A 27,760-nucleotide genomic window follows, 5' to 3' on the forward strand; every position below is an offset into this window, starting at 1 on the left:
ATCTGTAGAGTTTTTATGATCCTGTAACACGCAGGTTGTACGTTCTTCAGAGGTGGGCAGGGGGAGGTGAAAATTAAGACATGCACCTAAAACACAGAAAGGTAACGAATCAACTGATGTTAGGAAAAAATGGTAGAGGTGGCTGATGAATCACCATTTACAGAGGATGGCAAGGGGCTTTGAGAGGTGTGTTTGCTGAGGAGCCGTTGCTGTGAGCAGCAGTTCCAGCAGAGGAGAGCAGCAGTGGGCTGGTACTGCAGCATGGGACAGCTGGGGGCAGCCAGAGTATTTCTCACATGTGCTGTGACTCAGACCATATCCAGACTCTCCTCTAATCCACAGGGGTACCATTTCTCATGCTCTCCATTGCTGGATTGCTCTTGTCACCATAAATCCAGATGTTCAGGCTTTGGGAGGGAAGAAGCAATTACACCGAGGGCTGCTCAGCACTGCAAAACAACATCCACTCAGGCTGAGGTCCTGGGGCATTGCAACACTCTGGGATTCACTGGGACCTTGAATTCAGTGCTCAAAAAAATGACACCCTAACCATTCTATCTGCTGGCCCATGCTTCTGTAGCCTTAAATTCATGTTAATGATTGCAGGTCTTCAAAGCTTCCTTCTAACATAGTGTAATTTTGCACTGTAAGCAAGATCTCTTTAGAAACAAACCACTACCAAACTACCTGGGAAGCTTTGAGTACACAAAGCTGTAGTTTTTGGAGTGCAAGTTCTCTCCAAGGCTAGAAGATTTCTTAGTGCAAAGATTCCTCACTTCTTACAGGTACCAAGAACCATTCTCCAGTAATGTTGAATCACAAGATCCTGAATTACCAGTCCTACAAAAATGCTTATTTACAACACAGTGATTTAGCAGAATAATAGAATAAAAAGGTGAGAGAAGCAGCAGCATAAAAATACCTTCTGACTGACCAGTTTCAAAATGAGTCCAGCCCCTGGAGCCACGGATTACTGGACAGAGGCTGGATCAGCAATGAAAGCTGCCTGCAAATGATATTCCTAGAGCCTGTGCAATCTAACCCAGCTATTATGAGGATGGATGGATGGATGCAGTGTGCACATGTATTGCTGCCTGCTGCACACAACGGCTGAAATTGGGCAGAGGGAGAAATGACTTAGTGCAATTTGCAAATAACTGATGTGCCTGTGGCCTTTATGCACCTTTCCATCTCCTTATGCATTAGACAAGATATTTATGTCCCAGGCAATAACCCTTTCCTGTTCAGACCTCGACATCTCCCTCTTTCCTCCTCTGGTTTGCCAGGGATTCGGTTCCCCCCATCCACCTATGCTTGGCTGTATGTTCTTACTTTCATAAACTCAAAGAAAACTTCTAAAATTACTGCCATGTTGTTTCTCAGCTGTCTGCTTAAAATTCACAGCTTCCACATGGTCAGGATGAACTCAGAGACATGATCAAATTAGTGCTTGCTTCTGTTATTCCTTTGATTTTTGTTTTTACACTATATTCTTTTTTAGCTTGTGTAACAGATACTGCTGCTAACAAAGCAAGAGCCAAGCTTAACAACAACAACAACAAAAATTTAAGGTAATTTCCCTTCTTAAATGTAGAAAGCTCAGTTTAATCCACAGAAAGTGTCTTTGATGGTTCAGCATCAAGCAGACACAGGAAGCACCAGGGCTATTCTTGGGCCTCTGCAGAGACCTGGGTCAGTTTTCCCTTCATGCTATGGACTCTTCTGCCACATCTCACTGTCTGGTCCTTGACAAGCAGGGGAAGGCATTAAAAGCCATCTAATGCCCAGCCTCTCAGGATGACTTACCTGGTTTAACAATGAACCCCTTGGGTTGTTGAGCCTCAGTGTCTCGTGCATGCAGGGACACTGTTTAGCACTTTAACTGAGGTGAAGAAAAATAGCACTTTTATGAGTTGCCAGGCCAGTGAACAATCCCAGTCAGGGTTTTCCCTGTTGCTCCTGACCACAGCTGCTCATCCTTCAGGGACACCTGAGCTAACTGAGATACCGTAACAAAGGGTCGATTATGTGACAGCAGAGAAACACAGGAATGTCTTCCTGAGCACAGTTCCAGAATGTGGCCTGCAGAGGGGCAGTGCTGGGGAAAAACACCACACAAAGCAAGCAAGCAAAGGGGAAGAGCCTCCAAAATAAAAAATGGGCCTCATAAACATGAAGTGAAAGGCCACTCAAATCCAAGGCAAAGGGAAGAGTTGCCACCCAGCAAGAGCGGGTGACAGCACGCTGGCAAGGCACTGTCCAGTTCAACTGGGCAGGATGTTTTCAGGCTACAGAAAACAAATAAGGACCTGGGCTAATCAGCTTAATAAAGCCAACATTCAGAGTAATTTAGAGGCACTTTTCCTCTTAAGTTGCTTAACTGATTTTAAAAATCCTTTGTCGTTGCCCCTTCCAACTCAACTTCTTGGCACCTCCCTAAGGGCCTTAGTCCTGTGGTGAGTCAAGTTGTGTATCCTGGTGAAGACAGCTGAGTTGTCTCCTTTAAGTCTGGAGAAACCTGCCTGAAACAACCAACCAGAGAAGTCCACAGGACAAGCTGCTTTACAGACCTGAGATTTCTACCCGAAACTGAACAAGATTTAATTTCCTCCAGCCTCCCATGGGATGACACATCTCAGGTGTTACCTCATCAGCAAAGGTGACTTGCATGAGTGTCCCCCAGTCCAGTCTGTTCTCTGCTGAATACAGAGGTGCAACATCCATCCCTCCTCAGTGGTGTATTACAGAGTCCAAACCTGAATTCACCTTCACCCACAGGCTGTGACTGCGGTGCCACAGAAGGCAGCAGAGCCACTCACAGGGGACTGTGAGACTTGGGCCTTGCATATTAACAGCAATAAATATATTTGATACGAATCCTTTGCTGGAAGCTGAATAGTGTCCAGTGTCATCTCCAGCCTGGCAAAACATTTGATGTGAGAGGGGAACCTGGAAACCCACAGACAGCAGAGGGAGCACTCACTGCTCCTGTCCTCCAGCTCCAGCATCCTGTTCAACAACCAAAAACAAAAGTAAAAATGAGCCTCCGTGGTAAACCTGGGAAAATGGAGATACAATAAACACACACTGCATTTGTGATTCAAATGCTGCTGAATTGTTACACCAAGTTAATGCCCAAAGGTGGTGCCCAAGAAGGGCCGTGTTTGGGAGGTTGCTCCTGTTGCTGTGCTGCACAGAGCACACCAGGCACAAAACAGCAGGCACAGAACACAGTTAGTCCAGATTCTGGTTTGCATCTAGAGTTTCACTGGAGATGTGGACATGGAAGCGAGGCCTGGACTGGACGGATGGAGCCACCAGTTTTGGTCCCACCTTTCATGCAGTGCTGCTGAAAGTTCCCATGAAGGCTCCATCCCACTGGACAGCCTCCAGCTGTTGAACATGAGGGCTCCCTCAGGAACATGAGCTCCCTCAGGAAGTGTGGAGACCTCTCGTGACAGTCACTAGAGATGAGACAGGCATTTTGTGAGCTGAATCCCATCAACTCCGTGACTGAAACATTTCTGTAAGTACCAAAGGTGAAGGAGCTAAAACCAGAAACAGGCAGAGGTGAAATGTCACATTTACACTTTTGGGAGGCAGGGCAGATGCTTCCTGGTCTGTTTACTGGCACATTACCCATGGGTTGTTGTCTGCAGTTCTGTCAATGCAGGGTTTCTAGATCTGTGAGGAAAAATCTAAATCCCCAGGCTCCAGAAGTTACCTTTACCCCACCATGTGCTTCCCAAGTTATAGGAACAGCAACTGGCTCTACTCTGCAAGTCAGCTTGCTCAGAAAAAATCCCAAGCCCTTCCTCCAGCTTCTCATGCTCTGACCTGGCTTCTCCCAATGATGCCATTCTTTGCTTCCCCTTCCCTTCTTGCTCTTTTGTGTCTCTCTGAAAGAAATACCCAGGACTCAGCTAGGCTGTCCTTGGGTGCAGTGGGGAGAGGGATGGCCAACAGAGCATGCAGCTCTTCAGGAGGCAGGAGAACATGGGGCAGAGGAGAAGAAACCAGAAAAGAAACAAAAAGCAAAAAATGAAAGGAAGTGCAGAACAGATTCATAAGACAAAATGGAAAATAACACCCCAAACAAGTGAGGAGGAGAGGAAGAGTGCAGCCACCTTCAAAACACAGGTCAGGCAGAACCTGGAGAGCACAAACAGACACAACCCACTTGAATGTATGGAAGTAAAGGGATTTCTTCTATTCCTTCTATGATTCCTGCCAGCAGTCCTGCCTTGTTGCCTGCCCCCCATCCATGCAAATTCACTTCAATTACCCTGCCTCAGGAATATTCATTACAGGAAGATGCCCTGCGTGTATCCAATAAGTGCCCTAAGAAAGCCCGTTCAGGAGACATGTCCATGCTCCTTATTCAGTTGGCAGGAGGGGATGGAGTGGGGATGGCTGCTGGGAAGGGGTTTTGTGCAAACACAGGGGGGATGCACTGGCTGTGCAGGTGCAATGCAGAGGGACCATGTCCTGCCTGCTCTGAATATTGGTGCAGCCTCACAATTGTTTTTGGGCACCAAACCCATTGTCTTTTAGAGTTGAAAAATTTCTGATCCTAGATGGAAAGTGCTGGGATGAACAACAGGCCCTGGAGGTATCCATAGGGGACATCACCTTTTAATCTACATGAGAGACCAAAGACAATGAGCCTTTGATACCTTTGGAGGGTGTTTAAGCCTTGGAGTTTTGGTATGAACTTAGGGCATTGAAATAAGCAGCCAAATCACTTAGAGCAACAAGAAGAATTGTAGCACTCCAAAATGCTTCCCCTGTAGCTGGGATTGGGAATAGGTGACATTTCCATGTGCATCCATGTGCAACACGCAGATGTCTTGGATGCTGCAAAATCGACCAGTCAGCTATTGAAACAGCCCCTGACACTGGTGCAAGTCTTCAGCACATTTCCTAAAGTGCTGTACACAGATCTCAGAGGACACAGCCACAGACTAATACCTCTTTTAGAAACATGGTTTCTCACAGACATGCCCCATTCTCTTGCTTGTGTTGCCCCAGGGAATGGGATGAACAGGCTGCCAACAGCTGTGAGATTGGCCACACGGCAGCTGTGAGGGGAATGGGACTGAGGAGAGATAAATTTCTGTCTCTGACAAGAGCTAATGGGCTCCAGGCAGACTGGCAGCTGCAAAGCACCCACTACCCTGCTCTGGTTCTGCTGGCCAGGCACCTCTGGGACTGTACTTTGAGCTGGTGAAGAAAAGAGGCAGAACAAGTTTGCTTCCATCTATTTTTATACTGCAGATCCATCTGCTGCTCTCCACAGCTGGCAAGGCCTGGAGCTCAGTTTAGATCTTCCCAACAAAAGCCTCTTTATGAGGCATGGGAATCCCCCAGCTCTATCAACACCATTTGGATCAGATTGCCCAGGCAGAGGCTATTTTGGGCACCACAGGTGGCTTCTCCATCTCACTGAGCACAGGGAAGGAGCCAGCAGATGCCTCACCACAACACTGCTCAGCCAGAGATAAACGGAGCAGTGTAGAGGCTCTGATAAGCCCTTGGGATCTGGGGGAGGGGACACAGAGGGAGCAGTTCAGGGAACGGGTCTGGCAGGTGAGGCAGAGCAGAATTGCCAACAACACAGAGACCCTCAGAACTGCTTTTTGAGAGCTAATCAGAGTCTCTGCCCTGAGCAAAGCACTAACTCACCCCATATCTAGACCTGCAATCTTCATTCTACAGACCCTGTGCCCTGGAGAGCAACTCCTGCTCTGTCTGACAAAGCAGAAAGCTCCTTTTCTCTCCTTTCCTCTCTGTCCAGGCAGTAACCCCTTCCTTTGTGCTGAGGTTCAACATCAGCTTGCTCCTGTTGGAGAGAGCTCTGGGCTTCGCCCTGACACACAGGCAGCAGAAAGCTCTCCCAGCCTCTCCTTTCTCAGCTATCTTATTGCATGGATGTTATTTCCTGTGTTTATTTTGCTTGTCTGCTTAGCTGCCCTAGAGGGTCTCACCTGCTGGAAAACTGCCATTACTTCTCCATCTGCAACGCTGACCAAGGTTAGCAAAAAAAAAAAGAGCTTTAGGTCACTTCTAGTTTCCTTAGGATGTCTGACTACCAGCAGAGGCCAAAGGCCACAGATGCTGAGAGAGAGCAGGTTCCTGTGTGTCTTACCTGGAAGCTGACAGCAGCAGATGTGTCTCCTTAGGAAAAAGAACAGGGACACGTTCCTGGACAGGACACACGTTCACAGCACTGGGATTCACCACAGCCACCTGGAAAACACTGAAAACACTGGCTGTGTCCTCAAGGGCCTCCCTTCTGAGAGCACAAACCTGTCTGGGCAGCAGGCACAGCTCAGCCTCTTCCAAGACCTGAGTGACACACAGGCTTCAGCGGTCCCTGTTACCCACATGTCACTGACACCCTGACCCCAGGGTGCAGCCTCATGCTCTTGATGGGAAGGAGGCACTAAACTGTCCCCCGGAGGATTGTGTGTCTCACACAGCACTTCCAAACCACACGCTGATGGAATGACCCTCCTGCAAGGGAGTCAGAGACTGCTGTTGGCGTGGAGAGCGCATCCCTCCCTCCAGTCACAGGAAAAACCTACAGGAATGTGGTTGCTACAGTCCCTTTGAAAGTCCAGGGAGTGCTGAGCCATGGAAAGGCACAGACAGCCCCTGCATCTTGGATAAACTTTTTGTGCTTTGGGTCTGGCATGTGGCAGGAAAGCAGGGAGCATCAGCACATGTAGAACTGGGGATGGGAGGGAACTTGCATGGAAAGCAAGTGCTCAGTGAAAGCAAGCTCTAAGTGTTTCTGATTACAAGCCTTGATTCCCAAGCGTTGGCTCAACCCATAAGGAATAGGGGATCTTGGGTTTAATTTAGTTGCAGATGAATGTTAGATGGGTTAGTTCTGCAGGCTGAAAGGTCTCAGTGCAAGCTGGGGATATTACTGTGTGTTTCCTCTGGAAGGAAATCAAAATGCTGTTTCTCATGACTTCAGAAAGGACACAGCTGTAGAACAAGCAGCTGATTCTCAGTTCTACTTGTGGCATTGAGTTACCAATGGTGGGAGAAAAGACTGTTTCTGTTTTTCCAGCGCAACCTTTAGCATTTTGATCCTTCTGGAATTAGAGGAGGACCTTGAGGAGGGTCTGAGATTTTTTTTTGTCCCCACCCTCTTCTGTTGGTGCTTTTGGCATGAATATAAAGAAAGGCAGGAAACACTTGGAATCCTGGACTGCTCCCAAATGCCAAGCACCTCAGAAACGAGGGAGCCAGTTGTCCTTTTCTTTAAGGTGCTGGTTCTGGGTGCTCAGCTTTCAAGCCTCTGCCTTTGAATCAGCCAAAACCCTTGTGAATTAATAGCAGCCCAGTTGGCCCAGTTGTCTCTCTGAGACTGGGAATGCAAACATTAGCCCTCTTCTCCCCAGTGTCTTTTGGCCCTGCAGAATAACTTCACAGTTGGATGTTACAACACAGAACAGCTCCAAATCAGCAGCACAGTCCCCAGCTGCCTGTGTATCACAAGGCTGGCTCAGGAAACCTGTGACTGCTCACAACCTCAGTTAACAAATGGGATGGCATGGAGTCACTCAGCAGCAGGCAAGTCTCAGAGCTTGTTAGCTGTGAGATCAGTCCCATTCTCTGGATGATGGAATGGTTTAATATCATAGAATCCAGTGTGCATGGCAGGGCTGCTCAAGACATTAACACAGGAAGCAATACTGCTCAATGTCAACCTGACTGCCTGACAGGTTATACAGTAACATGAAAGGATGGGAGCCCTCCTGGCCCCAAGACTCCCACTCCTGCAAACAGCATTCCTTGGCAAGACACTTCTTTTCTTTCCTGGCCTGATGGTGACAGGTTGCATCAGTGTGGATTCAAAACGACCTTCATCCCACCTGGATCAGCGTGGTCAGAGATGCTGGTCCAGCACACCTGCCCTGCTGAAGGCTCCAGCATCTGCCACTGCTCAGCACACCTCCAAAATAGGAACTTGGCAAACAGAGCTAACAGAGTGCATTGCTAAGCAGAACATTCTGCCGAGTCCCAACACCAGGACTGTGTGTTATAGGGCATTTGCCAGTTCCTGAGTCAACTTTATTTATTATACACTGGAAAGGTCATGACGAATCTCAAAAGATAAAATCTGTGTCTGTCAAGCCACCTTCCTTATTTTCATTGGCCCAGACCCTCAAGTTCCACACCAACAATAACAGGACATGGGTTCAAGAGGCACTATGAGTGCAGCTTACCCTGAGATGGCCCAGGCTTGTTTTGCATTCTTCATAGAACTGACCATCTGCTCAATTCTCTTTATTAGGAGGTGTTTTCTTCTCCTGGATGCAATCACCACACCACACAAGAGCCCTGCACCCATGGGAACCCCAAAGCACAGGCACAAGCTTTCACAGCCCAGAGGCCAAAGACCCAAATGATGCAGCTGCAAGTTCTCCAGCAACATGAAGCACACAGCTGAGATGTGCTTAACTCTCTTTTAGAAGTAATAACCTGGACTAATACCAGCCCAAAAGACATCCCCATGACCTCATCAACAGCTGAGACAGCAAGATATCTCATGCACATGGATTTTCTTCATTGTCATTATGAGCTGTCATCTAATCTCTTTGCCTTAGGTCAGGCTAAAGATCAGAGCTGCCCAGGGCTCCTGGCAAACAAAGCCTGGGTGATTGCAGCTCCAATGCTATCACTGTCCAAGCCAGCAGGTTTAAAGACTTCCCTGGGCTCTGTAGAAGTTGCAGTCACCTCTCTGGACTGCAGCAGGACTCTCCTGAAAACCACAGTCCCAGGTTTGGAGTTCAGTGTCACAGTCTCAGACCACACAGTATGGATCTGCACTACACATAACCTCAATTCTTGAACTGAGATTATGATTTTCTGACATCTGAACAGTACTTTCCTGCCACTCCACAGGATCTCAGCAGTGACTCTGCAGTCACACAGCAGAGAAATGTTGGTGCATCTCACAGCCAAGACCCCTCCAACTATCGCATCCACTGGGTCATTTCTGAGGGAAACATCTCCAATATCCAGAAGTGCCCCCCTTTCTTCACTGGAGAAGAGATTGGGAAGTCGTGGAGAAATACAGCTCCACCTACTATTCAGTGAGACTCCAACCTGCAGGAGTCACATCCTCTAATCTGAGGGGCTTATTTGTGGCATCAGAGGGGTAGATTCCTCCCAGGATCACTCCAAGATGGCAGAAGTCTGTCTCCTTCCTCTGAAGGAGCACACAGGGAATCTCACTCCTCACTTGGTCTTTTTAGTCAAATGCAAGACTGGGGGAATCTTTCCTGTGAAAGAAAATAGTGAGGTCCACAGGGCCTCAGAAAAGGTGCTCAAAGCTTTTTAACTTCCTGTAACTTCTTGAAACACACACAGGCTCTTGTGTGTGTAGCAGCAAAGGCTTCCTGTTTGGGGGCAGGAGAGACAAGGAAGATCCTGCTGCTTTAAATACTGTGAAAAGCTTTTCAGCCAAAACCATTGTCTCCCATGAGCAGGGAAAGCCCACCCTCCACAGCCCCATCCCACATCACCAGCCAGAAATGCCAGCAGTTCCCCAGTGCTGCAGTCAGCTCTGCTCTACAGCAAAAGCCCTGCCCAGTGTAGTTGCTGCGGGTGACTGAGCCAAGGTGTGGATCTCTGAGCAGAGACTTCCAGATCAGGCCAATTGTGTTGTTAAGCTGGGAGCTCTCCCTGTTCTTCCAAGTTCTCTTGCTTAGGTACGAACATTGTTCCCGCTGGGCTCCTGCAGACACCCATTGTTCCCCCAGCTCCGGCCTTTGATGCTGCGGAACAAAACGCACAGTGTTTGTGAAAGGAGGGAAAAATCAAAAAGCTTTTCAATTACACTCTTGGCTGAGCAGCTTGGGCACAGCTGGCTGCAGAGCACCAGGGTGCCAGCACCTCTCCACAAACTGGGGCCTCCAGTGAGGAGGCTCCGAGCTCAGCTGCAAAGTGACCCAAAATAGGGAATGACAAGCAGCTGATGGTTATCTGGTGAACTTTGATTTCATAACCTCCCAATTCCAAGTGCTCCTAGATTGTGCAGACTTTCACTGACCTCCTCAGACACACATTTAGTAGTTGCCAGCTGCAAAAAGCTGGCATGTATTTCTGCTTCATCCTGTCAGCGTTGCTCAGGTTTGACGGTAGTGTCCAGATTCCCCGCCTCCATTTCCAGACTGATTTGGCTGGCACCAGGCTGGGGCAACCTCACCCTGAACAGCATTGGTAGAACAAGGCAGAGGGCTGGAGTGGTGATGCTCGGAGGAGCAGCCAGCAGGGTGGGATGGCTCAGCCACAGCTGGCAAAGCTGTTTCATGGTCCAGTTGTAGAGCCCCCAGGTCCTGCTGTGGAACACACCACTCCTGTCAGTGGTGTGAGTGGATACAGCTCTACCTCATGTTCCACACACAATGACAATGACAGAACCCAGGATGTCAGAGATGGGAGGGGACTTCTAGTCCATTTGAGACTGTCACCTTAGTCCATGCTAATCTCTTCTGTGAAGGCGCCAGGCAGTGCCAGGGAGAGCTCTCAGGAAGGAGCAGTCTATGGAAAAAGCTAATAAAATAATAAGAAAATACTTGCACACAGAAGGGCCAGGTAGCGAGATCTGCCTCGCACAAAGGCACTCACACTCTCTTTTACAAATATATTTTTATTATTTTAATGCTTATTAAGAAATGTAACCAAGACAGACTCCGCAGCACCAGCGGCTCCTCACTGCCCAGCAGTCTGATGACTTCACAGATATGAAAACTTCACAGATTCAAAAAACCCTTTGGTCAACGCACTTTAAATACGTTTGCATGCACAGATTCTCCCACCCCTTCCCTCCCCACCCCTCCCCACTGGTAACTGACAAACATATCATAAAACATTTAAATTAAAAGAGTAATTGTTTCATAGTGACAGCATGTGCAGCAGGGTGTTCATAGTGTCTTGGTTGTCAGACCACAGAGAACTGCTCCACAGGATGGGGAAGGAACTCCAGCTTCTGCTGGGAGCTCCAGCTCCTTCACTTTGGGGGAAGCAAAGGGTGTTCTCACATCAGCAGGTTCCAGTCTTGATTCTAACACAGCCTTGTGTGAACAGTCCCAGCAGGCAAGTGAGATGGGGAGTTACACACAACATTGCCCCACTTTGGGGATTCTCAGTATGTCAGAGTTATTCACCTCTCATGTAAATGAGGCATTGGTGTGATTTTAGTTACTCCTGATGTGTTTTACCGTAAAGGAGGCTGAAAGCTCAGGGCTAGAAAATAAAAACTCCGATATGACTCAGTGCAGTTTGATGCCCAAAACAAATTGGGAGAGAACTGATTTTTAGGCAGCTGAACTCAGCAACCGCTTTTGATACATTGCAACACCTTTGCAGCGTGTTTGTCCTTCCCCAGAGCATGGCTGGATGGATTTGGTTTTAGGTAGGGCCCATGCTCATGAAGCAGAAGGGTTTTTGTTACACCTGGACATGTTCATGAAATGGCACAATGTATCTGGACAATCCGTAAGAACCATCTCTGCCTTAGTCAATATGGACCTTACAAAGTCAACTCTCCACACACACCAGGCAGGGCAGATCCTCTGCTGTGACACCAGGAAAGCTGTAAGGCTGTACATCCCTTTCAAAACCCTTCCTCAGCAAGTCACACCTTGGTCTCAAGCCAGCACCATCTGTGCACTCCCCTGCTCCTCCCAGCACATTCCTGCTCCCCTGAAATCCTCCCAAACACCTACCCTACAAATCCTCCTTCACCACCATGATTTCCCATCCATCCTGACCCCCCAGTCTCCTACACCTGAGAGACTTCTCTATATCCACCAGCATCCCCTGGAGTCTCTTTTCAAAGAATGACCAAAGGCTCAGACTATTCCATGGCACTCCAAGTCCACCTGCACAACAAGCTTCTTAGAACCAACTAGCATCAGTGGGAAACCCCTTCTGTCCCACCATGCCCAGATGCTTCTCAGTTCAAGAGCTGCAGTTCAAGCTTGCACAGAGCTTTGAAATATCACTGCTCCCAAAGGAAATCTGCAGGATGCAGCTGTAAGTGCTTTTATTTGCACACACAAAAAGCAGTGCCCTGTTGAGGAGAGGGCCCTGAGATCTCTTGATAAAATTACTCCTGGCAACTGATCAGACTTTGCTTTCTCCAAAACCCTATAAAGCAAATAAACCCTGGAGCCTAAGAGTCTTCAGGGAATGGTGAAATTCATGGAATGCCATTGCGCCAAATGAGGCACCACATCTCTCTTATGTGTCTTCAGACTTTTTAAGTAAAAAGTTCCAGTTGAATGAAATTAGTCTCTTCTTACCCCAGCTCTTACTCTCTGCACCCACCACACCTTGGATTCCCAAAGAGGTCTTCTGCAGCCTCTCCTGACAGTCACCCCATTCTTTGTCTTGGTACCAATTTGTTTATCCAGGACAGTTGCATTTCATCAGCTAAACATTCTCCAGCTGGAAGAAAAGTGGGAGTATGAGAGGTCCTATGCAGCTTGGAACGCAGGTACTCGAGAGTGGAGAGCTGCAAGAAGCTAAGAGCACACTTCACTGATGGGACCTACTGTTTTGTTTTTAAAAAAACCCAAACTCTAAAAGCAGGAAGCCTTAAAATCATAAACCCTAGGAAACAAGAATAAAAGAATTCCAAAATTCTGTTCAAAAGGCTCATGCTCTCCCCAACAGCTGCTTCAAAAACATCTTCTGAAGGTCCATCCCAGCCATGTGTTTGCCAGAAGGCTCACAGCATGTGGTGAATTGCCATCCCTTCCTTCCTGTGGCTACAGACTTCCATGCAAACCCTCTGCCTCTGTACCCCCTGCCCTTCCTCCTGCACACACTCCCCAGCCCCTTCACACACCCTTTTCATTCATGTCTGGATCACTAATATTGAAAGGGACCAGACACATTCGGGGGGCAGCTCAAGCAGCAACACAAAAGCTGATTTTTAGACATCTGGAAACTCAAAAAACTTGCATGGTGATCTAGTTGGGCAGGAAAGTTTTCCAGAGCAACAATCCTAAGTTTGTCCATCAACACAGATCAAACTGATTCCTGTGGCAACCAAGCGAGAAGCTGCCATAACCGAGTGTGAAGATGCTCAGGACACAACAGAAAGCAACCAACCCACTTCAGCTGGAAGTCTGATCCAGTGTGGGATAAACCATTCCTTTATAGAGCTCAACAGGAGCCACTCCTGCCCTCGTGTGTGTTCCAGCATGAGAGATGCTGGTATTTTCCCACACTTTCTTCCCTGCTCTGCTTCTTTGTGGACATAATTGTTATTGACATGAAGGCCGGATGTCATCCTGTGTTATTCTTAGCAACATTTCAGCTCCCAACCGAGGCCTGAAGAGAACAGCCCCCCATTTTCCCGAGTTCCTCTGCCACAGTTACAGGAGGTCAGAGCAGCCATCACACAAATAACCTATAGAAATACTCCATCAAGACAGATCAAGAGTAACAAGATCCCGAGTCACCCTGCGGAGGAACCACCTGTGACGTCAGTCCCGGGGAAATGGCTCAGTGTTCGTAAATGGTGCTGGAGTGATAATCCCCTCCTCTGACGTCAGACTATGGGGGGAGAGCCGTGCCAAGAAAGCAGCAATTCAATTCAACTGTGAAGTCTATTGTTTTACAAACTGGCCTGTCTTTCTGCAAAGGGTTGTGGTGGCAGCCACATCTTTCTATCCATCTCCCAGAAAGCTTCATGCCAGCCCAGAGCAGCTGCAGACCTGGACAGCATCGTAAACCACTCCCCACCTTGGTGCAGGGACACTGGCAAAAGCAAAATTCCCCTCGAATAAAACTGATTTTTCATTTTAATTGTTCACAATACATAAAATAAACATGCGATAAAAACACACAGACATAACCTGCTCTTCCTCAAGTATGAAAACCCAGTTTCCCTTGGTTTCTGAAATGTCAGTGGACAGACAAGAGGCAGAGCCACATTGAGGGTTGATATTTTTGATGTTTTCAGCTAAGGAATAAGGTTCAGATCCCTGGAATGACTAGACCTTTAGTTTTCCAGAAGGACCACTACTGCCTAGCTCTCCAGAAGGCTGGTGGTATTGGACACAGATTATTTGTCTGAAAAACAAAGACCAGACAATCCTCACATAGAATTCAAGCTGATGTGGGTTTCTGCAGTCCTTGAGCTGCCAGGCTTCCTGTGACACAGAAAATGATCAACTGCTGTGAAACACCTTTGCAACAAACCACATCAGTGTGTGCACTTGCTGCAGCACAGATTTGCCTGCTGTCTTTTACAGCAGAAACTGCATCTTCTAAGCTGAGTTCCAACACCACTGACACCTTTCAGCTTCTCAGAGTAGGACCATCTTCTAACCAGAGGCCCAGCTCTGTTGGCCTCTGCACCACAGGGATGCATCAGGCTTCACAGTAAAGCACATCAAGATTGAAATCACAGGAGAAAAGATGTTTAAATAGAGCTCATTGGAATTCCAAAAAGAGGTGGTAGGTGTGTGTGTGGGTTCCTCCCCATCCCAAGAAAGAAGAAAAAGATGCCACAGCCTTTTGAGTGAGGATGAAAATGACCAAAATATGGAATATTAGCTCCTTGCACACACATTTGGGGCCATGGAAAGAATTTGCATTCTAGGAGTTCAGGAGGACAAGCAGAGAGACAAGGGGAAAAAGCAGACATGCCACCAGGCTACAGACAGGGAAGACACCCAACACTCTCCCCAGCCCCACCGTGGGGACACAGCCCTTAGCCTGGGCTGCTGCTCTGCTGCTGCAGCACCAAGTCCTGCTGACAGCCCTTTTGCCAGGGGAAACCCACATTACACACTCTGCTTTCATGATTTGTGGGATGAAGTGGAGAGCTAAGTGGCTGTATTTGCCTTGTGCAGCCGGGACAATGAGCACTCAGGGAATGGATACAAGTTCTTGCCTATCTTTTATAACTTAACATAAAGTAACCTTATCAAGACATGAGAAAAACCCCATTTGAGCAACTTGTTGCAGTATAAGCTTTAAAAACATGAACTGAAAGACAAAATGCCATGGTTGAAGGTACCCAGAGTTTCCATCAGGTAAATTCCTTTTCTCTGCAAGCAGCTCCTGGCATCCTTCCTGACCAATGGATGTTGCTATCCCCCCTTCTGCTCGTTGCAGGGCCACAGTACTAAAAGGCCCCATTCCCTGTTGCTCTTTGCCCTTCAGGGAATACTTCCAGCCATGTTTCTGTTGGTAAAGGCAGCAAAACTGGCCCACAACCACAGACACACAGTACAGCATGATGTCCCAGTATCCCTGCATCAGCAGGGTCTCCCAGTGCTGAACTTGGAATGCCATCCTCGACCTTGGCACTGCTCTTGGTGAAAGGTCATTGAGGGGTAACGTGTCCCTCCTTCCTTAGTCCACTTCAACAGTCTCTTGGCTTCTCTCCAGTCTCGTATTTAGGATCATCCCAGCAGTCCTGGGTAGGGACCCCTTTCTCCACAGCCATCTGAATACACAGCTCTCCCCCCGCCCCCCAACCTCCCTTTCTGCCATGGCAGAGGTCACCAATGCAAAAATACCAATTCTACCAGGAAGACTTCAAAAGTCTCATCAGGAAACATCAGCTGCAGCGAAGGCTACTCTTTCCAGATCTGAGTAAGACACCTGGGCATCAATTAGGTCTTCGCTGTGAAGCTCCCTGTTCAGGCACGCATCAAAGAGAATCCCATTTTTGCAGGAATGTGGGAGATGCCCATTTGTCTCCAGGTCCAGAGCATTTCCGTTCTGGTGCCATTCCAAGCCAGCTTTGCATTTGTTTAAGTCCTGCTTTTCGGGGTCCCTGTGGATCTCTCCATTGGTGTACACCTCCAGCGCGTACTCACCGATCCGTATGGTGGTGTTCTCAGTGTCCCCCCCGTGGGTGGAAGTCCTGGAGCTGGCTGTCCCTGCCTTGAATGGCTCCTTCCGGCCCAGGATGTGCTGGCTGATGATCTTCCGGAAGGTGTAGCGGAACTCCCTGATTCGGTAGGCATAAATTAGGGGGTTTACGACCGAGTTAGCGTGAGACAGGATAATAGCCAGATACATCAGCCAGAGGGGAGCGTGGGGACAGCTTGGGCAAAAAAGGGTGATGCAGTTAATGATGTGTAGTGGGAGCCAGCAGACTGCAAACAGCCCAACAATGATGGCCAAAGACTTGGCTGCATGGACTTCCTTCTGCAACGTGGAGCGAGAACGTTCCCCATGTACCATCTTGTTCTCCATCTGCTTGAGCTGCCGCCGGGCTGCCATGAAGATCTTCAAGTAGATACCAAACATGAGGAGGAGGGGCAAGAGCACACAGGCAAAGAAGTTGTAGTAGACCATGTACTCCATGGTGACCACAGCCTCAAAGAGACAGGCCACCATACTGTTGCTGCAGTTGATGCGAGAGGACCTGTTAGCACCCAACTCTTCGATCTGGGCGCGGTTGTGCCACCCCAGCATCGGGGTCAGGCCGATGATGAAGGACAATACCCAGCAGATGGCAATGATCCCTTTGGCTCGAGAGCCAGTCACCAAGCCATTGTACCTGTAAAGCAGAGGACACGGGAGTTACACCAGTGTTTTTTCATAAGCTCCTGGCACCCAGACAACCTTCCAGTGGCCCAGTGTTCCAGAAGTCAGTGAGAAAGGCACCTGCTGTGCAGCACCCACACAGCATAGCAGGGACTTCATGGTGACACTGTCTGCTCTCTATTTCCCTCTCCTTCCCTTTAGGTAGTGAATAGTTGACAGGGAAGGAGGGAAATTGGTGCGGTTTTCATCTGTGTTCCTTCACTCCATCAGTCCACTTAGTCATGTACATAGATCTTGAATCCCGGAAAATCAACAGCACTGCTCTGAGCCTGGGTGATGAAGACCACCATGGGTCTCCTGCCAAAGGCTGAGGCAGCATCTCCTCTCTGGCAAAGGAGCAGCCTTTTAGCATGGGATTGCCAGGTCTGTCTTGCAACAGATCTGTAAAACCCAATAGCACAAAAGAGCTCAGAAGCACAGTGCCACCAGGCCCATGTCCATGTTCTGGTCCAGGGAAATCCTGCTGGCTCAGTGCAGCAGCCAGGCTGGCACTGCCTTGCACAGCACCTCACTTTGCTCCACAACAGCACTTTCAGGGAGACCAGCACCACCAGCCTTCCTGAAATAAGTGAGAATGGTCAGCAGTTTTCCTCACCAGCCTGGCTAAGCAGAGCCCATGTCTTTCTCAGAGGGATGAATTGAAGCTGAGGACTGCTCTGACTACAGGTGTGCTGTGGCTGCACTGCACACACCAAACAGTGGTGGAAGTACTGATGTCTGGCTGAAGCCAGTGCTCTAACAGTAAATTCTCCAAGATCTGTTGAAAGAAACAATAAGCAGCATGGTAAGAATCTGACAGTGCAGTGGGGACATCAGTTTGTTTGAAATATCAGCCAGTTCCCAAGGCCTCACAAGTTACTTCAAGTCCTGAGCTGATTCCACCAGTTCTTCCCTCTGAAAATGTAAATTGAGGCAGCACTTTAACATTTCAGTGCAGTTTCCTTCCCTTGGAAATGCTCAGCATGGGAAGGAGATGGCCAGATTCCCACATTGCCCAGCGTGGGTTCCACACTGTGCTTGACCCCATGTCTGCGATGGGCCAACGGTAGCACTGGGCTCCACTGTTTACCCAGGGCTCCTGCTCCCTCTGTCCCCAGGATTCTCTCAGAAAACAAACACTGAAAGAAATAACACAACAAGCCACAGAAGTCTTTCCATCTTCCAATGAAATAGTTACTCCCACAGGTTCATGCTTCTATCCCAACACAAGTTCAAGACAGGGGAGGAGAGAGGCTGGTGTTGCTGGGCACAGTATAGAATGGAGATCCTGCATGTGCTTTAAATCCCTGATGATGGGCCTTAGAAAAACCTGGCTTGAGACCCCTGAGGCTTGAGTGTCTCTTCCTCAGCTGCATTTCAGAACCAAAAAAGAAGGAGCTGGTGAAGGAGCCAACCACACAATTCCCAGTACCCAAAATACACCAAAATCCTTCTTCCACAGATGAGGGAGCAATTTTTTCCAGCAATTAGTGGATCCTGCTCAGTGCTTAGGGGATGCTCAGGGCACAGTATGGGTGGTGGCAGGGAGCTGCTCACATTCAGGCCTCATCAACACAGAGAAACAGCATCTGTGCTTTGAAATGTACACTCAGGGAGCAAGAGAGCAGTGAAGCCACCTGAAGATTGGAAAAACAAAAAACAATACTAAACAAAAACCCCTCAAAACCTTGCAGCCCTGGAATTAGCTACATCTTGTCAGAGGAATTTTGAAATTGTGCAGCTGCTATCCCACGACTAGAGATGTCCCTTCCCTTCCACTAAAAATACATATCATTACTGCTCCAGACAAACACCCCCCTCATTTCTTCCCTCCTCTTATCCTCTGGGGATTCCCATGCAAGAAACTTTACAAGGCTTCAGAACAGCACTTAACTCAAGCAGTTTCCAGCTGCAGTGTATTGTGCAGGAGTGCAAGTCCATCATGCATTGCTCAGGATCTCCCTGGGGTTAAGAGAAAGCTCACGGCATCTGGTGACAAAGTCTGTGGCCCTGTGTTGGCCAGGTACCCCCTGAGAAGTGCTGATTAGTTTAGGAGAGCCTAATTTCTAGGATCCACATCGGACACCTCTGGCTGACTTGGCTGAGGTAGGATTACAGTCCAGGCGGACTTTCCTGGACTCCTTCCTTTTATCCACTTAGAGACATCACCAGGCTGGCACTGAAGGCTTTGTGTGCATCTTTGTGAGCTTTGTCTCACCATCTTTCCAGGCTCACAGCAGCCAGGCCAAAGCCACTCTTCTGCATCCCCAGTGCTGTAGAGCTCTACAGGGTAAGTTCAGGGCTTCCCGTGAGCATCTCCTGTACTGTGAGCTGCTGGCAGTGTGCAGGAGGCACAGCTGAAAGGAGTTGGTCACACCTGCAGCCCACGTTCTGCACAGCTGAGGGGTGACTGCTGCCTGTCTGATGTGTCCACACAGCACTGGGCTGTCTGTGCACAGGCAGTTCTGCTGCTTCCTGGAAATGATGGACTTGCTACACAAAAGATGAGTTCTTGTGAAACCACAGACACAAAGAACACAGTGCAGAGCACAGGGACACTCCCTGGGGCTGGGGTGGGGTCACCTGCCTCCTCTGGGAAACAAACCCCACTTTTGCAAACACATGAAAATCACAGAATGGTTTGGGCTGAAACGGACATTAAAGACCATCTTGTTGCAACCCCCCACCATAGGCAGGGACACCTTCCACTATCCCAGGTTCCTCAGAGCCCCATCCAGCCTGGCCCTGAACACTTCAGGAATGGAGCATCCACAGCTTCTCTGGGCAACCTGTGCCAGGGCCTCTCCACCCTCAAGGTGAAGATGTGGTTTTCCCCAAAACACTCTCCCCTGCCCTGGTGCTCACCAGTCACCTGGCTGGCAAAATGACTGCAGGAGAACAGCTGTCCCTGGTGAATGTACAACTGCCCTGGGCTGCCTAGAGTAACTGGGCTGTGGGTATGATGCTTCTGGGTCCTTGGCCTAAGCTCTGTGTCATTGAGACAATGATTCCTGTACCATACCTGTAGAGCTGTGACAAAGACAGAGCTGGTGTGGGAACCAAAGGGTCCTCAGGTCGAAGTTAAAATCTTTCCATACCTTGCAGGATGTGGAGCTGGCTTAACTCACCAGCCAACCATCCTGCTCCTCATCTTCCAAACCTTCCTCTGGTGGACAGCACTGACATCCTGGCCAGAGGGCTCTGCCATGTGCGGAGCAGGTTTCAGACACCTTTCCTGCATCCCCCCTGAAAGCCAGTGCTGAGCAACAAGGACTTTGATGTGAACTCCAGCAGTGCTCAGTGGTGTTTAACAAATCACTACAACACACTGTTCACTGAACTCACCCACTCAACAGCCCACAAGGAAGATATTCTATCCCTATTACAAACATCTGGAAAGGAAAGACACTGGCAATCCCAGATCATCCAGGAAATCTGTGGCAGGGCAAGAAACCAAACCAAGACCTTCTCATCCAGCACCTAAACAACCCTTTCCCAAAATTCCCAGTCAAGAACCCTCCTCCCCTGCTGCAGGTGACACGTGGTACCAGTGCCCATTCATGCTGTGGAGACGTGGGTGGGGTGGGATCCCACAGGTGCCCACCATTATTTCTTCTGGTCTAAACAGCAGAAGCAATAACAGTGGGCAGACACAGTTGTTCTGCTCATCACACAGTCAGCTTCCAGATTAAAACCTTGGTAACAGCAAGCTGTGCTGCAGCCCCTGAAGCCACAGACCACAGGCACTGCTTTCAAAGCCATGCCCATGTTCAAAGGAGGAGGGAAATTACTCTTCTCTCATATTAGGCTGAATCTGCCAATAATTCATTCAACATGAACATGAGCATATGTAGGAAATGCCTGCCATAAAAGGTTTATGGTGAGCAGGGAGAGAAATAAGTCCACATATGGCTCAAAGTGACAATAAAACATTAAATCCCTGATTCACCAGTGCAGATGCTCATGTATGAGCATTTCAGAAGGCAACCCTAGAGAATTAAAGTAACTGCTGAAACAGACTGTTCTCAGCACAAAGGTCCCTTCTACATCCTATACTCTATTCAGGGTTGCTGTTTACCTCCCCTATTCTTCCCACCCCAGACTCTGAGAAGACTGTTCTTCAGGTCTGCTGGCAGAAAAACATCCCAATAGCACCTCAGAACTGCAGTTTAAATCCCCACTCCATGGGATCAACAAGTCCCAATCTTCCCAACATCGGGGGCTGCACCTTAGGAGTTTTTGCCCAGAGGAGCATCCCAGTAGCAAAAGCAGCTTTCAGCAGAGGCCCAGCCTGTGCTCCAGCAGGTTCCTGCAGCTGGCACTGTGTGCCCAGCGTGTTTCATGCCTGGCTCCAGCACAGTGACCTCGGTAACCTGAGAGAACGTTTCCGTTTGGCTGCAGGAAGGAAAGTTTCCTGCTCTCCTTCCAGTTCCTCAGAGGTGCCTGTGCTTCCCCTGAGGTATCTTTCCCCAAGTGCCTGCTCAGGAGCTGTGGCTGGGCACGGTGCCCGTGGGGAGTGTTCGCTGGCACCACAGAGCCTGGAAAGCAGCGATTGTTCTTGGCTGTGACTCACGGCCAGGTTTGTTCAGAGCACCCTGGGTTTGACACCCTCCCATGCAGGTTTTCAGGTCCCTGCCACGGGAGAGACACAGTTGGGATTTCATCCCAGAGCGAACAGTGGCTCCGAGTCCCTTCCATGGGGGTGCTTCACTGCCACTTGCAGAGAATTATATTTGTGTCAAACCTGGCAGAATCCAGCAAAGTGCTTGAGAACTTTTGGAAAGTTTACCAAATTCTACATATTGTTTTAATCACATCAAAGGCAGAACCCATAAGACATTCACAAATTAGTTTTTATCTATTTTTACATTTCACCTATAGATATTTTTCCTCATTGCAATCTTTTAAAAGAGGGTATTTCCTCCACTAAAAAATAGTTTCAAATGTAACTCTAATTATGTACTGAGGGATTCAGAACCAAGCAGTATCAGAAATCCCACTTTTCTGCCTCCTTAATACTGACAGTTTATTTTTGTGGAATACACACACACATATTGTGGTTACCTTCATTAGGACAAATAGACATGGAATAGTTAAAAAGAAAAAAGAAGGAAAAATAGGTTTGACTCTTTCTGGTTTCACTAGAGTGAAGAAAGTCTGATTTAATGAAGACCATTCATCTAATGAACATCAGGAATACCTGGTGTTATCTTTCATGTCCTCTGTGAAGGAGAAGGGGCTTTACCAGGTATTAAAGGATGGGGGGAAAACAACACACCTTTAGTGGCAGAACTGTCCTTCAACATGTTTGACACATCTTTGAGGCAAAAAGATATTAGAAAAAGAAAAACAAAGTGGATATGAGCAGCCTGAATCATATCACATTTCCCTCTTCAGATAATCAGCTTTCACTTTCTCAGCAGGTCTGAGGCTATAAATCTAATGTTTATTCATCCATAAATTCTTAAGGGGAAACAGAATTGACAAATTCATCACTCCTACTGTGAAAGGACAAACCAGCAAAGGACTTAGAGGGAGAGGAAGCCCCAGATTTACCTGTGGGTTTCTGCATCCAATCAGCCCCTCTGTTCCTGGGGCAGAAGAGGGTGTGCTCTGTTTTTTCAAAAACAAGATAATGAAACCAGTGTCGTGCCCAGCACTCATGAAGCCTGGTTGGTTTTTCTAAAAGACTTTACCTTGGCTGTTCCAGGAAATTGCATTTTCAAGACAATACAGTTACAGTGATAGCCCAAAAAATGGGCAGAAATCCAGATTTTTTAAACCCTTTTCCTGGCAAATCATCCTCTAGCAATAAGAGAGCTTAAGCCATCAGCAAAAGTCCTCAGAGTCAGCTCGTGAGAGATGAATCCAAGACATCAGCCCTTCCCCAAATCATTGCAGGGGCAGCTCCCCAGGGCTACTCTACATCTTTCCTTGTACCATTCACCATTATTTTGGTTTATAAACTGAAAGTATCTATAGTAGAACTTTTAAAAAGTGGGCACAGCCCAATTTATAGGTAATATCGATAGAGTTTTCTCTGCAGTGGGATGGAATAGATATTCTTTACAACTACATAAAACTGGAGGCTGTAACAGGTGTGACTAAAGAGGTTTGGGAGCCACCAATTACTGGTAACATTATAGCAGCACAGCCTTTCTGAGGAAAGGCTTCAGGACAGACTTTGCTGCACCAGCCCATGTGGAAAGGCAACCTCCACAGCTCCAGGGCTCCCTTTCTGGTTTGAATGGGAAGTTTGTGTTAATGGACAGAAGTTCTGCATGACCAAAGTATTCAGAAGGCACAAAACTAAATTGCACGGGCCAACACAAGTGATTTAAGCTCAGGATGCCCAAAAACTCAAACTCAAGAGCATAAAAATCAGAGTTTGTTCCATTTTTGCAGCCACATTTGTTGTTCAGGAGAGGCAGGCAGTCTCTCTATTCCTGAGAGTGTGCTGCATCCTCTTAAAGACAAGGCAGGAAGGAAGGAGACTCCTACACTTCTCCTGCACCAGCCTCTCCAGGGGCTTCCTCTCCATCTCTGGAGCTCAGTGAATGGCTCAGAAAGGCTGTCACAGAAATGCAAAGCTGCTTCACACCCACGCTCAGACACAGCCCATCACAACAACCTGCTCCTAAACTGAACTGAGGAACAGCCCCTGTGTGTGGCAGAGCCTCCCCCTGGCCCAGGCCCCCTCCCTGGCTGCACACCAAGGAGCAGCCAGTCACAGTCAGCTTTCATGCTCTCATATTTAAACATCCTTTTCTTTAACTCCAGAGACCACAGAATAACCACCTACAGGTCTGGACTGGGACAAGCCTCTGCCTTGACCTAACACATGCTTTGCTTCCAGAGGCAGCATCTGAGTTGATCCAAACCTTCCTAACGGCCATTTCTCCATAGGCTGCTGCTTCCTCCTTCCACGTTTAATGGACCCCTGAGAGAACCCCCCACCCTCTCTACCCCTGCCCTGCTGCTGCAGCTGCAGGTAGAGCCCCCCATTCTCCCCAGGGGGAAGGAGACAAGCCCTGACCTCACCCCCTTTCTGCCCTCCACCATGTATTGCTTTGGCTGCACCTTCCCACAGCCATCCTTCTGCAGCTCAGGGCACAGGTTATCGATGCTGCTGCGGGATCCTGTCTAAGTAGGGAATGGCAGCTCCCACAGTGCCATGGACATGCGCATGGACATGGACATGAAAGGGCAGAGAAGGACTGGAAAATGAAGTGACTGGAAAATCCAGCAGCCAGGGCAGCCCTTAAGACCTAGAAAAGTGTTTTTTCAAGATACCAAGAGAAAAAGTGCTGGTCCTCATTTAACTTTCCTTCCTTGATTCATCTCCAGGTCTGTTGTTCTTAGGGATGTTCAGCCCTCACCACTTCCACACCCTGAGCCCCCAGCCCATTCTTACCTGAGGGGTATCCGGATGGCAATGATTCTGTCGATGGCAATAGCAAGAAGGCTGAAGATGGAACTCTGAGTCAAGACCAGGACGAAGCAGGCAATGAAAAGGCAGCCATAGAAGAAGGCACAGAAGCCAGTGCTGATGGTGATGGCAAAGGGGATTGCCAGCACGCCCACGGCGATGTCAGCAGCAGCCAGAGACACCACGAAGTAGTTGGTGACGTTCTGCAAGTTGCTGTTCAGGTAGACGGCCCAGCAGACCAGGATGTTGCCCAGGATGGCCAGCACAGCAATGATGAGCTCCAGGATGATGTAGGCGATGTCTGAGAGGAAGTCCTCTTTCCCATGTACTAGCATGGTGAGGACAGCCAGGCCGGCGTGGGGACGTGCCGGGACAGCTCAGCGTTCATATCTGCAGAGCACGGAATGGCCACGACGCCACGAAGCTGCCGGGGGGCTGCGGAGCACTCGCTGCCAGCCCTGGGGCTGCTCACACACACACACTGCCCTCCCCACTGCTGCTCCAGGCCTGCCCAGCAGCAGGTGGCAAGGAAAAAAGCCCAGGGCTTGCCAGCTCCACAAGTGGATGAACCAGATGCAGAACGATTCCAACTCCGGCAGACAAACAGACAGCAGAATTGCTCTTGTGGCCAGACACTGCTCCCCAGGCCACAGGGACCAGCAGCCAACACAACACAGCCAGAGCAGGGCACAGCAGCGTCACATCAGCTGCGAGGCTTCGTTTCCTGTTGACAATCACACTGCTACTCATGGCTTCCTGTCACGTTCATACCTACTGGCAACATCCTCTGCTTCTCTTTTCCACCTTTTCCCACCAGGACTTGAGAAATATTCTCTTCAGCTGAAGCAAACATTGAACTTCTTCACTTGTAGTTTCCTTTAAAAAAAAAACCAACAGAACACCACCAATCACACACAGTAAGTAATCAGCTCTATGGAGATGGAGAAAGCAAAATCTCATTAAAGTGGCACATTAAATTGATAACGGATATTAAACAGACCTAGAATACATCATTGGCAAAATTCTCACATTTTGTCTATCCTGAAAGCTGCAGGGCCCAGCCCAAGTTCAGGAAGGCAGCATTTCACAGTGGTGATGAGAAACAAGGGACATTTTGTTTTCGAGGCTACCAACTGAGCTGGCACTTCAGCAGCTGCTCAATAGCCTGCCCTGAAACACGAGAGCCCCACTAATTATGCCTTGGCAAGTGAGGCTGAGGCTGCACAGAGAAAAGGTGGAGCAGTCCTTTCACATACACCTGTCTCTCTGTGACCACCAACAACAGACTCCAGCCAGCCATGGGCTTTGCCCCAGGAGGGAGCTGCACCAAAGCACTGCTCTGCAGAGACAGGAACCCTCATCAGAGGGGGTTGTGCTGCTGGCATGTGTGGCCACCCCTCTGTGGCCATACCCAGCCTTGCCTCCATGTGCACAGACACAGGAATATGATCTGTGGCAGGGAGAAGAGCTGGAGGTGTGTCACACTGGGACATCTTGGAGGACATTTCCCCTGGCCATGAACACTCCTTTCAAGGGTCTCTGCAGGCTGCCTTCCTGCAACACCAGCATTTTTGTTCACGTAAATCTGTATCCTATAAGCAAACCATTTATTCATTATGCCTGTATTGTCCATAGTCTTTGTTGCATCCAATCCGCACATCCAGGTCAGCATCTTTAGTCACCTACAGCCAGCCAGAAACACATTCCCCAAAACACACCTCTCCCAGAAACACACACATGGGCACAATGCCAGTGTCAGCTCCCAGGGATACATTTGAGATCCTGCAGTGTCATGCACTCAGACCTGGGGCTGAAGTTGGTGCTGCTGCAAGGGAACACAGTCCTGCATCTGCCCTTCACACCATCAGGCACCCCTGGCTGGCACACACACCCCCTCACGCTGAGCCTGCAGGTCACCTCGTGCCTCTGCCTCAGACACTGCATTTCACCACAGACTCAGCTCAAAATGCAGTTCCCTGAGCTTTGTGCCACAGTCAAGAGATAATTGCTTGCTGTCCTCGCCTGTCACTTGCAGAGTGGGTTGTAAACCTTATTTAGTAAGCTTAAGCAGTGATATTTTTCTCACTAATTTAAGAAACAGCCACTTGAAACATCAGAGGGCTTGGAGAGAGAGAGAAAAACAGCACTAACTGATAGATCACCTGAGCTCAGTGTTGGATGGGACATGAACCTCCAAAACGAGATTTTTGGGACCCATCCACAGGTGATCTGGCATGGTCTCACCCAGGAGGGCTTGATGCCTTCACAGGTCACTCTGTTTTCAAGTCAGAAACCTAATTTCTCAGGCTAAAATAAAAGGGTAAAGACGGTGATAATAAAAGAAAATATGATTAACTTGTGATTCACATCTGATCTCAGGAATATAATCTAATTTTAGACCTTTCATTGATTTAGAGCTCTATTGCTAATGCTGCATTTGAAAGGAAAGTGAATGATTCTTGGTGGTTTGGACATGCTTCAAACCCTTTGCTTTCTCCACCTTCAGCAATCTTGGTTCTGTGTTTTGTTTGGTTTGAGTGGGAGAAATCAACAGAAGAGATTATGGTGTGATCTCGCTGTTAAGAGGAAGATAAAGATCATCCATTTAATCTTTTTTAAAGAAGAAAAACTCCCAAAACCTCCATATTATCTATCTTTCTACAGCAAAAACTGCCTTTTTCCACTGACTTCCTGAAGATTGCTTCTACTTTCTTGAATTTCAGGGATGTCAGTGATATGCCCTTACCTCACTCTGCCAGCATCTGATTGCCCATTACAAATCCCAACAGGTTTGTTTCAAAGCAGTGATATTGAAACCTCCCCCCTCAGCCCAACTTTCAGGGAAGGGGATTAAAATTAATATCAAACAGAAATAAAAAAATATCTGGAGGGAGAAAAAAGCCCACAAAAGGCAGGATGACAAATAAACAATGCTTTGTGCATGAGTGTGAGCAAGAAAGGAGGGGGGGGGAAAGACAGGAAAAGGCTGGTGGGAGGAAAATACCCAACCAAACAAGGGAAACAGTGGGCAAAAGATGGTCCTAAGAGGAAGGTGGGGGTGCCTGTCAGAGGCAGTGCCTGAAGGCTCCGGAGTGGGAACAAGCTCCCGTGTCCCTCAGCACCACAGCAGCAAGGATGGGGACAGGGGAACACACTGGCCACGGAGCAGGGAGCTCACACCTCCCATGGGCCCACAGGCTTCCAAACTCACAGTCAAACTCCAGTGTCAGCACAAGTTTAGAAAAAATAACGAATTACCGCAACATACTTGGGCCAAAACTGCTGTGATGGAAAATAAACCCACCACAACCCCCTCACAAACTTCTCTGAGATGGAGTTGGAGCTGAAGGAGCTGCTCTTTGAAAGGAGCCAGCCTGAGAACTGGGCAGGTTAATCCTCATGCTGAGCATTTAACTAAAGTCCTGCTATGTTGCTCTTGCCCCTCGTGTTCACTGCACACACACCTCGGGGAAGAGATCCAAGCAAAATTACTGGGACATTCTTCCCCATTTGAGAACTTCCTTAAGTAGGATTACAAATCCCTATTAATCCCGGATGCATCTTGTTTAACCTGACTTTTTTGATGGCTCATCTCAAACTCATTTTCCAACAGGACATGGAGGGAAGTCACAAACCTACACTGTGGAGGTCCCAGACATGCAGAGTGGTCAGCACAGACAGCTGGAATTGCCTACAGCTCTGCACGCATCCTAAAACAGCACAATGCTGGATCCGAAGTTTAATGAC

The 27,760-nt window shown here is 48.4% G+C and overlaps 1 protein-coding gene across 4 annotated transcripts in view; it reads right to left on the minus strand.

The window, feature by feature from the left end:
- Window positions 1-27,760, minus strand: part of ADORA2A (adenosine A2a receptor) — a 40,507-nt gene continuing 12,747 nt past the window's right edge. For 3 of the 4 annotated variants that reach the window (XM_071572220.1, XM_071572219.1, XM_071572221.1), the window contains exons 2-3: window positions 23,999-24,889; window positions 10,865-16,558 (exon numbers count right to left, since the gene is read on the minus strand). In XM_071572220.1, the coding sequence (XP_071428321.1) occupies window positions 15,598-16,558; window positions 23,999-24,348 (1,311 nt within the window). In that variant the 5' untranslated portion in view covers window positions 24,349-24,889 and the 3' untranslated portion in view covers window positions 10,865-15,597. Of the gene's footprint in view, window positions 87-10,864; window positions 16,559-23,998; window positions 24,890-27,760 lie in introns of those variants that run through there. The other variant, XM_071572222.1, reaches the window with a different exon arrangement.

The sequence above is a fragment of the Pithys albifrons genome, chromosome 17 (assembly GCF_047495875.1).
Source record: "Pithys albifrons albifrons isolate INPA30051 chromosome 17, PitAlb_v1, whole genome shotgun sequence".
In the NCBI taxonomy this organism is placed as follows: Eukaryota; Metazoa; Chordata; class Aves; order Passeriformes; family Thamnophilidae; genus Pithys; species Pithys albifrons.